Here is a 12,033-nt window from a genome sequence, read left to right as displayed (position 1 = left end):
CTATAGAACAACATAACAGGATCTAGTGTCCAATAGAACAAAATAACAGGATCTAGTGTCCAATAGAACAGGAGCTTCTGTCCAATAGAACAACAGAACATCATCTAGTGTCCAATAGAACAACAGAACAGGATCTAGTGCCCAATAGAACAACATAACAGGATCTAGTGTCCGATAGGACAGGATCTAGTGTCCAATAGAACTACAGAATGGGATCTACTGTCCAACAGAACTGGATCTAATGTCCAATAGAACAACATCTACTGTCCAACAGAACTGGATCTAGTGTCCAATAGAACAACAGAACAGCATCTACTGTCCAATAGAACAACAGAACAGGATCTAGTGTCCAATAGAACAACAGAACAGGATCTAGTGTCCAATAGAACAGGATTTAGTGTCCAATAGAACTACAGAATGGGATCTACTGTCCAACAGAACTGGATCTAGTGTCCAATAGAACAACATAACAGGATCTAGTGTCCAATAGAACAGAAGCATTGTAAACAGGATATGGATTACTTAGGTTGTGTTCCGTTGTAAACTTAGTATGGTTCTAACCCTTCTTATGCCCTGCTACTAGTAAAATCATTTCTGCATTACAAACAATTATTCATCAACAACAAAACAAGTATCAGAGCTCCTGAGTGGTGCAGCGGTCTAAGGCCCGGCATCTCAGTACAAGAGGTGTCACTGCAGTCCCTGGTTTGAATCCAGGCTGTGATTGGGAGTCCCATAGGGCGGTGCATAATTGACTCAGCATTCATCCGGGTGTCACGTACACTCCCTCTCCGGCCTCTAGGTCATCAGGCTGCTGATTATCCCGCACACCTGTCACCATCGTCTGCGCCTCATGACCTGCGCCTCATGACACTCACCTGGACTCCATCACCTCCTTGATTATCTTCCCTATATCTGTAATTCCCCTTGGTTCTTTCCTCAGGTGTTACTGACACTGTTTTCATGTTGGTGCGTTGTTTGTGTTTCGTGTTCATTGTTTATTTTATTTAGTAAAACACTCACTCCCTAAACTTGCTTCCCGACTCTCAGCGCACTTGTTACACCGGGTTTGGCCGGGATAGGCCATCATTGTAAATCAGAATTTGTTCTTAACTGACTTGCCTAGTTAAATAAAAAAATACATGTTTTTAAAAATCAATAAATGAACTGAAACATACACTGAGTGTACAAAACATTAGGAATACTTTCCCAATATTGAGTTGCACTCGCTTTTGTCCTCAGAACAGCCACAATGCCTCGGGGCATGGACTCTAAAAGTTGGCGGAATCGTTCCACAGGGATGCTGGCCCATGTTATCTCCAATGCTTCCCATAGTTGTATCAAGTTGGTGGGTTTGGATCTCTACTCTTAATAGCTCGTTCCATCTCATCCCACAGATGCTCAGTTTGTTTGACATTGTTTGACTGGGCAGACCACTGCAATAAGCTGAATTCACTGTCATGTTTGTGGAACCAATCCTAGCCTTGTGGCATGGGGCTGAAAAAAATATATTTGCAGATGGATACACTGCTGCCATGAAGGGATGCACCTGATTGGCAATGATGTTCAGATATCCTGTGACTTTCAAACATTGCTCCACTTTTACCAAGGGGTCCAATGTGTGTCCTGAAAACACACCCACACCATCATATCAACAAGCTGCAATGTTGGCACGCAACATGGATGCATGTACTCATGGTACTCTCCATACCCTAGTCCTCCCATCACAACATGATGGATACATGTACTCATGGTATTCTCCATACCCTAGTCCTCCCATCACAACATGATGGATACATGTACTCATGGTACTCTCCATACCCTAGTCCTCCCATCACAACATGATGTGCTCGATGGATACATGTACTCATGGTATTCTCCATACATGGTCCTCCCATCAGAGTGAAACAGCAGGAACCGGGATTCATCAGACCAGGAAATGTTTTTCCAATTCTCCAGTGTCCAGCGTTTTCGTTCCTTAGCTCACTGCAAACGCATTTTTTATTTTATTTTTAAGAATTGGAACTCTGTAAGGTTGTGTCAAGGTACGACAAGTTGTGCATTATTATATGGGTCTTTGGGCAGCTGTACTGGACTGTCAGTTGACTAACTGTAGCCCCTCTGTTGCTCTGCACAGCTTTCTCTGTCCTCTTTCATCAATTGGCTGAATGTTCTTTGGGTGGTAGGACTGTTGAGTGTGAAAAACCCAGCAGCGTTGCAGTTCTTGACACACTCAAACCAGTGCGCCTGGCACCTACTACCATACCCTATTCAAAGGCACTTAAATATTTTGTCTTGCCCATTCACCCTCAATGGCACACATACTTATTCCATGTCTCAATTGTCTCAAGGCTTAAAAATCCTTCTTTAACCTGTCTCCTCTCCTTCATCTACAATAATTGAAGTGGATTTAACAAGTGACATCAATACATCAATACTTTCACCTTGATTCACCTGGTCAGTCTATGTCGTGGAAAGAGTCCTAATGTCTAGTACACTCAGTGTACATACATGATGTTAATGAAGCACAGATTCCAATACATTAAATATGGCCAGCTACATACACTACCACACAACTAACTGATTAAACTCATCAATAAACACCATACATTATACAATATCTACTGCTAGCCATACATTATACACAGCTCAATATCTACTGCTGTGTATAATGTATGGCTAGCAGTAGATATTGAGCTGTGTATAATGTATGGCTAGCAGTAGATATTGAGCTGTGTATAATGTATGGCTAGCTCAATATCTACTGCTAGCCATACATTATACACAGCTCAATATCTACTGCTAGCCATACATTATACACAGCTCAATATCTACTGCTAGCCATACATTATACACAGCTCAATATCTACTGCTAGCCATACATTATACACAGCTCAATATCTACTGCTAGCCATACATTATACACAGCTCAATATCTACTGCTAGCCATACATTATCTGTATATTACTGAAAGTACAATATGCAATTCTTTAGAATCTAGAACACAGTTAATTCCCCAGGTTGGAGTTCAAATCTGGCCAATTGAACCCTGACACTAAATAAAGCCTAAACCTATCTGTGTGTGCTGCGTTGTGTTATCCAATCAGTGTCTTCATACAGGCAGGCCCACTGAAGGGCCAGTTGTGTTATCCAATCAGTGTCTTCATACAGGCAGGCCCACTGAAGGGCCAGTTGTGTTATCCAATCAGTGTCTTCATACAGGCAGGCCCACTGAAGGGCCAGTTGTGTTATCCAATCAGTGTCTTCATACAGGCAGGCCCACTGAAGGGCCAGTTGTGTTATCCAATCAGTGTCTTCATACAGGCAGGCCCACTGAAGGGCCAGTTGTGTTATCCAATCAGTGTCTTCATACAGGCAGGCCCACTGAAGGGCCAGTTGTACTGGTTACGAACAGGACCGTTGACGTTACACTCGAAGAAGGAGAACATGGGGAACCAGATCCGAGCCCGGCGGCTGTGTTGGAAGGCCCTGGTGTTGGCCAGAGTGTGGTAATACAGGAACAGCCTGGTGGTGATGTAGAAAGCTATGAACACATCTATGGAGTAGTGCTCATGAGCCGCCAGGATGAAGAAGATACCAAACAGATTCAGTACCCAGGAGACGGTATGGATCAGGTGCCAGCTACGAGGAGTATCTACAGGATATACAGTATATAATCAGACACTATAATATCCCTCTCTGATCTCTAGTAGGGCATGTTGTTAATCAGCACTTGTGACAAATGTTTTTGTTGCACACACACACACAGCGTACGACTCACACTCTGTGATGAAGAAGTTGAGTATGGTGAGTACCACAGTGTGACCAGAGAACATGTAATCTCCACAGGTATCCACTCCATTCAGCGTCATGCCAAAGCCACTCCATATAGCAAACACCCTCTGGACCTTAGACCACGTATCACCATACATCTAAACACACACACACACACACACGCACGCACGCACGCACGCACGCACACACACACACACACACACACACACACACACACACACACACACACACACACACACACACACGCACACGCACACGCACACGCACACAGTTAGCAATGATCTGAACATTGTGTCCAGTAATCACCCAGTCATCAGACTCTGCCCTATAATCACCCAGTCATCAGGTAGTCTGGGTGTGTTAGTATGTGTATCCCACCTTACTGGAGCACTGTAGATGTTGTCCAGGTACAGAGAGGGAGGTAACAAACATGGTGACGCAACGCAGCAGAAACACTGTTCCAATCAGAGAACACAGACGCCGCAATATGATAGACCTAGAGAGAGAGAGAAAAACATATTATAGACGTAGATAGAGAGAGACACCTCAATATGATAGACCTAGAGAGAGAGAGAGAGAGAGACCTCAATATGATAGACCTAGAGAGAGAGAGAGAGAGAGACCTCAATATGATAGACCTAGAGAGAGAGAGAAAAACATATTATAGACGTAGATAGAGAGAGACACCTCAATATGATAGACCTAGAGAGAGAGAGAAAAACATATTATAGACGTAGATAGAGAGAGACACCTCAATATGATAGACCTAGAGAGAGAGAGAAAAACATATTATAGACGTAGATAGAGAGAGACACCTCAATATGATAGACCTAGAGAGAGAGAGAGAGAGAGACCTCAATATGATAGACCTAGAGAGAGAGAGTTCTCAATATGATAGACCTAGAGAGAGAGAGAGAGACCTCAATATGATAGACCTAGAGAGAGAGAGAGAGACCTCAATACAATAGACCAAGAGAGAGAGCGAGAGAGACCTCAATATGATAGACCTAGAGAGAGAGAGACCTCAATATGATAGACCTAGAGAGAGAGAAGTACAGCAGTAGTTGTAGCTGAAGTAGCAGTAGTAGTAGTAGTAGCAGTAGTAGTAGTAGAAGCTGAAGTAGCAGTAGTAGTAGTAGCTGAAGTAGCAGTAGTAGCAGTAGTAGTAGTAGTAGTAGTAGTAGCAGCAGTAGTAGCTGAAGTAGTAACTGAATTAGCAGTAGTAGAAACTGAAGTAGCAGTAGCTGAAGCAGCAGTAGTAGTAGTAGTAGTAGCAGCAGTAGTAGTAGTAGTAGCAGCAGTAGTAGTAGTAGTAGCAGCAGCAGTAGTAGTAGTAGCTGAAGTAGCAGTAGTAGTAGTAGTAGTAGCAGCAGTAGTAGTAGTAGTAGCAGCAGTAGTAGTAGTAGTAGTAGTAGTAGTAGCTGAAGTAGCAGTAGTAGTAGTAGTAGTAGTAGCAGCAGTAGTAGTAGTAGTAGCAGCAGCAGTAGTAGTAGTAGTAGCAGTAGTAGTAGTAGTAGCTGAAGTAGCAGTAGTAGGAGCTGAAGTAGCAGTAGTAATAGTAGTAGTAGTAGTAGTAGTAGTGCAGTAGTACCTATGTTTGTCTAGTTGTAGTAGTAGTAGTAGTAGTGCAGTAGTACCTGTGTTTGTCTAGTTGTAGTAGTAGTAGTAGTAGTGCAGTAGTACACATGTTTGTCTAGTTGTAGTAGTAGTAGTAGTAGTGCAGTAGTACCTGTGTTTGTGTAGTAGTAGGACCAACAGGAAGATGTAAACTAGGATTAAACCACAAGCCTCCGCCATCGCAAAAGCCCAAGGGATTCTGGGTACACTGTCAGAGAAAAAGAGAATAATAACGTTGGAATAATAATGTGAGGCCAGAGGTTAGAGGTCTAGCTCACCTATTCAGGAAAATGTCTGGCAGTGGGATTAGAGGTCAGGGGTTAGAGGTTAAAGGTCAGACTCACCTATCCAGGAAGATGTCGGGCAGTGGCGGGTAAATTGTCATATCGGGAACGCGGTCGTGGACGATCACCATGACGAAGGAGGTAAATCCGAAGACGAGCATGACGTAAACAGAGCTGACTACTGTCTTCCACAGCTCTGGGTCCAGACGCCCTAGACGGCACTTCCTGTCCCCAGTGGAATGAATGTGGCACTGGTCTTCTTCTAACGCCATCCCTGACCGGGGTCGCGACCCTGACCATGACCCTGAGACCCCACAGTCCACCTGACGGCGCCCTGCCCCGTTACACACACGATCCCCTCTATTACACCGCCTGTCAGCCCTGTGATCCCCCCAGTCTTCCCCGTGACAGGCCCTGTCCCCCCCAGCAGCAGCCCCTAATCCCCCTAACCCTAACCCCAGCTCCTCCATTTGCTTCTGGTTCTGTATTTGGAGCCTCCGCAGGGCCAGGGCCAGCCTCTTGATGTCCCCCAGCACAGTGAGGCTCAGAGGGGGTTCACGCAGGTCAGCCTCCCTTAGAGTCAGCAGGCTGGGGCCATCCACACGATGTTTAGAACACAGCAGCTCCACATACTGCCCAAACCCCTCCTGCTTCAGCCAGCCAGACACCTGCTTACTGCTCCACGTACTAACACTACTCTGAGACACCGCCATAGCATTCCTCCCTCTGAGAGAGAGGGAGAGAGACAGACAGTGTTAATACAGTGGTAGCACAACGGCAATGTAATAACAGACCTAATAGTTTGTTCTGGGAAGACAGCATTAAGTCACAGAGGCCAATCACAACAGAGATAGACCACATACAGTATATACTCATTATTGGCTTAGACCACCAGCTCCATTCAAACTAGACAGTACAAGTAGCCAGTAAACATGAATAATGATACTGAGACTGAAAAACAGCTGCTATCTCAAGGCCATCAGACTGTTAAATAGTCACCACTAGCCAGCCTCTGCCCAGTACTCTGACCTGAATTTAGTCACTGTCACTAGCCGGCTACCACCTGGTTACTCTACCATGCACCTTCAGAGGCTGCCGCCCTATTTACATAGCCATGGAACACAGGTCACTTTAATCATGTTTACATACTGTTGTACTCATTTCATATGTATATACTGTATTCTATTTAACTATTGCTGTACATATACTATTCTGTCCTACATATTCTACAGATATACAACATATTATATCCACATACTGTCTATAATGTCTATACATCCCATCATATGTACAGTATATACTACCGTTCGTTTGGGGTCACTTAGAAAGCATTTTTTGTCCATTAAAGAAGCATTTTTTGTCCATTAAATTAACATCAAATTGATCAGAAATACAGTGTAGACATTGTTAATGTTGAAAATGACTATTTTAGCTGGAAATGGCAGATTTTGTATGGAATATTTGCATAGGTGTACAGAGGCCCATTATCAGCAACCATCACTCCTGTGTTCCAATGGCACGTTGTGTTAGCTAATCCAAGTTTATCATTTTAAAAGGCTAATTGATCATTAGAAAACCCTTTTGCAATTATGTTAGCACAGCTGAAAACTGTTGTCTTGATTAAAGAAGCAATAAAACTGTCCTTCTTTAGACTAGTTGAGTATCTGGAGCATCAGCATTTGTGGGTTCGATTACAGACTCAAAATGGCCAGAAACAAATAACTTTCTTCTGAAACTTGTCAGTCTGTTCTTGTTCTGAGAAATGAAGGCTATTCCATGTGAGAAATTTCCAAGAAACTGAAGATCTCGTAAAATGCTGTGTTCTACTCCCTTCACAGAACAGCGCAAACTGGCTCTAACCGGAATAGAAAGAGGAGTGGGAGGCCCCGGTGCACAACTGAGCAAGAGGACAAGTACATTAGAGTGTCTAGTTTGAGAAACAGACGCCTCACAAGTCCTCAACTGGCAGCTTCATTAAAAATAGTACCAGCAAAATATCATTCTCAACGTCAACAGTGAAGAGGCGACTCCGGGATGCTGCCATTCTAGGCAGAGTTTCAAAGAAAAAGCCATATCTCAGACTGGCCAATAAAAAGAAAAGATGAAGATGGGCAAAAGAACACAGACACTGGACAGAGGAACAGAGTCACCTCTTCACTGTTGACGTTGGGTTAAGCTCCAAAATGCAGGTGTTTCAGCCTAGCTCAGTGCTTTCTGTGGTGGTGAGGCAGCCAGCGGAAAATATGGAGCGTAGGGGTTGGTAATGTTCTCTAGATGCGCCGTGATTGGCTCAGTGTTCTGTCACTCATGGGGACACTATGTCACCTCCAAATTCAAAAGGGTAGAGCTTGAACATTCAAGCCCCCTTGGGTGCTGCCATAGAGTTACATTAGTAGTGCCCATCCAAGAAGGCTCAAAATCATTGGTCACAGATAAAATGACGTCAAATCACGTTATATCTACCGAAGCTTTGATTGTACTAATCATGTCAACATCATACTTTCAAAATCTTAGCTAGCAAACTAGCAGTCACGAATCAAGTCGACAATCTACAAGCAAATCCTTTTCAATCCTTGTCATATGAAGATAATTAATGATGAGAAATTATAGATAAAACATATCGGTGCTCAACGGCCATTGGACAAACATTACACAACAAGTTGGAAATCGTTAGTTCAACAATGAGTGGTTTGGAAGGAATCAGTGGCTAACTGCAAGCATTGCAAAGCAATCACTAGCCTGCTATTCAGTGGAGTGGGTCTTTGGTCCCAAGTCTGGGTTTAAGGGTCTGTTTTCCAAGCTTAAACGGATAACCATTCAACATTGGCCTTGCTGTCAATCCAACACGACTTCTACCGAGCTCAAAACAAATGGAAACTCAGAACTGGGAAATCTGACATCAGTGAGTTCAAGACAACTTGTTCTGGGAACTCAGAAAAAAATGAGCTCCGACTGGAAAAATACGTTCTGACGGTCATCCAACTCAGAATTGCAAGTCGGGAACTCGGGCCTCTTTCTAGAGCTCTGACCTGAAGATCACTGACGTCATGATTCAACCTTGTTTTTTTTTCAGTTCCCAGTTGTCTTGAAAGCATCATAAATCTAGAGAATGCCAGACTATGATGACAAAGGTTGATTATGGAATTTTCCCACAAAGGACTGCCGTGCCACCTTCCTGTTCAAGTGAGCAGAACAACAAGCTGAGTCCAAAAATGTATTATCTGCTGCTGCATAAATGATGTAATATATGTATACTGTAGCTAAGGAAGTAATACTAAGTGTATGTTGTGTAGTAATATGCCAGGGAGATGTGTATACTGTAGCTAAGGAAGTAATACTAAGTGTATGTTGTGTAGTAATATGCCAGGGAGATGTGTATACTGTAGCTAAGGAAGTTATACTAAGTGTATGTCGTGTAGTAATATGCCAGGGAGATGTGTATACTGTAGCTAAGGAAGTTATACTAAGTGTATGTTGTGTAGTAATATGCCAGGGAGATGTGTATACTGTAGCTAAGGAAGTAATACTAAGTGTATGTTGTGTAGTAATATGCCAGGGAGATGTGTATACTGTAGCTAAGGAAGTAATACTAAGTGTATGTTGTGTAGTAATATGCCAGGGAGATGTGTATACTGTAGCTAAGGAAGTAATACTAAGTGTATGTTGTGTAGTAATATGCCAGGGAGATGTGTATACTGTAGCTAAGGAAGTAATACTAAGTGTATGTTGTGTAGTAAGCTGTTCGTAGCTCATGTTCCTCACCCTAATAATTTGTTCTGACTTGGTGCTGCACATGTAGCCTATAGCCTATAGAGAAATATAATCAAAGTATTCAGACCCCTTCAGTTTTCCACATTTTGTTACGTTAGTCTTATTCTAAAAATGATTAAATACATGTTTTCCTCATCAATCTACACACAAAACCCCCTAATGATCAACTGAAAACAGTTTTTTTTTTAAATATTTGATTGGAGTCCACCTGTGGTACATTCAATTGATTGGACATAATTAGGAAAGGCACACACCTGTCTCTATAAGGTCCCACAGTTGACATTGCATGTCAGAGCAAAACCAAGCTCCGAGACAGGATTGTGTCGTGGCACAGATCTGGGGAATTTTACCAAAACAATTCTGCATTGAAGGTCCCCAAGAACATAGTGGCCTCCATCTTTCTTAAATGGAAAACGTTTGGTTCCACCAAGACTCTTCCCAGAGCTGGCAGCCTGGTCAAACTGAGCAATCAGGGGAGAAGAGCCTTGGCCAGGCAGGTGACCAATAACCCGATGGTCACCCTGACAGAGCTCCAGAGTTCCTCTGTGGAGATGGGTGAAACTTCCAGAAGGACAACCATCTCTGTAGCACTCCACCAATCAGGTCTTTATGGTAGAGTGGCCAGATGGATGCCTCTCCCCAGTAAAAAGCACATGACAGCCCACTTGGAGTTTGCCAAAAGACACCTAAAGGACTCTCAGGCCATGAGAAACAAGATTCTCTGGTCTGATGAAACCAATATAGAACTCTTTGGCCTGAATTTTACACCTGCATTGTTTGCTGTTTGGGGTTTTAGGCTGGGTTTCTGTACAGCACTTTGAGATATCAGCTGATGTACGAAGGGCTATATAAATAAATTTGATTTGATTTGATTTGAATGCCAAGCATCGCGTCTGGAGGAAACCTGGCACCATCCCTACGGTGAAGCATGATGGTGGCAGCATCATGCTGTCAGGATTGAGGGAAAGATGAATGGAGCATAGTACAAAGCGATCCTTGATGAAAACCTGCTCCAGAGCGCTCAGGACCTTAGGGTTCACCTTCCAACAGGACAACGACCCTCAGCACACAGCCAAGACAACGCAGGTGTGGCTTCGGCACAAATTTCTGAATGTCCTTGAGTGGCCCAGCCAGAGCCCGGACTTGAACCCGATCGGACATCTCTGGAGAGACTTGAAAATAGCTGTGCAGCGACGCTCCCCATCCAACCTGACAGAGGATCTGAAGAGAAGAATGGGTGAAACTCCCCAAATACAAGTGTGCCGGGCTTGTAGCGTCATAACCAAGAAGACTCAAGGCTGTAATCGCTGCCAAAGGTGCTTCAACAAACTACTGAGTAAGGGGTCTGAAAAGTTATGTAAATGTGATATTTTTTAATTAAATTATTTTATTATACGGTCGTGTCTTTGGCACCATTAAATTGAAGACTGTTATTTTATCAAATCAATTCTCTGTAATTATTATTACGTGATTAAACTAATCATGTAAATGTAATTAACTAGGAAGTCGGGGCACCAAGGAACATCTTCAGATTACAAAGTTATACTTTTAATATCTGATCAATTAGGCTTCTGATTAATGAATTATTCTTCTTCTTAGTTTCATTCCAAATGTCGTAAATTGTTGGTTATCTGCACGAACCCAGCTTTTACTATGAATCATCCATACACCAATTGTCTTAATCATTTATTTACTAACTAACTAAATAATCACAGAAATGCATAAACAAACACAGTAGATATGGTTACAAGGAAATGATATGGGAGGTTCCCTAGTGGGCTAAGCTGATATGACGGCTTGGTGGACAGAGGGAAGTGGGTGTGGACTGAAAACAGGCGGGAAGAACAGAGGGCTCACTACACACAGTTCATAATTATATTAATTGAGATGTTAATCCTTTGCACATGAACGCTCACTCATTCGGGAATAACTGCAATCAATATTTATTTATGCTCAGTGTGTCGTCGTGATCTCTGTTGGAATCGTCAGTTGTTGGAGTCAGTTCATCATCGTCTCTCTCTGCTTCCCTGAAGATCAAAGTATTTCCTGGTTAGAATGGATACTTCAGAGTACCATTCAGAAATGTTCTCATAGAATAGATGTTTCGGCGGTTGTCGGTCTTCGCATCCCAGGTTGACATAATTTATAGCTGCAGACTAGTAATTAGTATCTAAGATCTTCTCTTATTCTGTCAGGATCGATAGTCTCAGAGTTGAACCGTTTCCCGCCGTGTAGCCAATGCTCCACATGGTATGGTTAGGAATTCAACAGCCGTGTAGCCAATGCTCCACATGGTACGACGCCAGGACAGCGGAGTCAATCACCACCTTCCGGAGACACCTGAAACCCCACCTCTTTCAGGAATACCTAGGATAGGATAAAGTAATCAACCCCCCTTAAAAGATTTAGATGCACTATTGTAAAGTGGCTGTTCCACTGGATGTCTTAAGGTGAACGCACCAATTTGTAAGTCGCTCTGGATAAGAGCGTCTGCTAAATGACTTAAATGTAAATGTATGGTTAGGAATTCAACAGCCATTGCAACCATAGCTTAAACTGAGATTTT

The 12,033-nt window shown here is 43.0% G+C and overlaps 1 protein-coding gene across 1 annotated transcript; it reads right to left on the bottom strand.

Annotated features, from left to right (window-relative positions):
* Nucleotides 1–2,738: 2,738 nt before the first annotated feature.
* LOC115107156 (sphingomyelin synthase-related protein 1-like) lies at nt 2,739–10,206 on the bottom strand. The gene is made up of 5 exons (XM_065007758.1): nt 5,757–10,206; nt 5,525–5,620; nt 4,174–4,291; nt 3,782–3,932; nt 2,739–3,655 (listed from the first exon to the last, which is right to left on the bottom strand). Exons 1-5 carry the CDS (start codon nt 6,407–6,409, stop codon nt 3,351–3,353), a joined length of 1,323 nt encoding a protein of 440 aa, XP_064863830.1. The 5' UTR covers nt 6,410–10,206; the 3' UTR covers nt 2,739–3,350.
* Nucleotides 10,207–12,033: the final 1,827 nt, after the last annotated feature.

This window comes from Oncorhynchus nerka, linkage group LG23 (genome assembly GCF_034236695.1).
Source record: "Oncorhynchus nerka isolate Pitt River linkage group LG23, Oner_Uvic_2.0, whole genome shotgun sequence".
In the NCBI taxonomy this organism is placed as follows: Eukaryota; Metazoa; Chordata; class Actinopteri; order Salmoniformes; family Salmonidae; genus Oncorhynchus; species Oncorhynchus nerka.
This window is presented reverse-complemented; position numbering and strand designations above follow the sequence as displayed.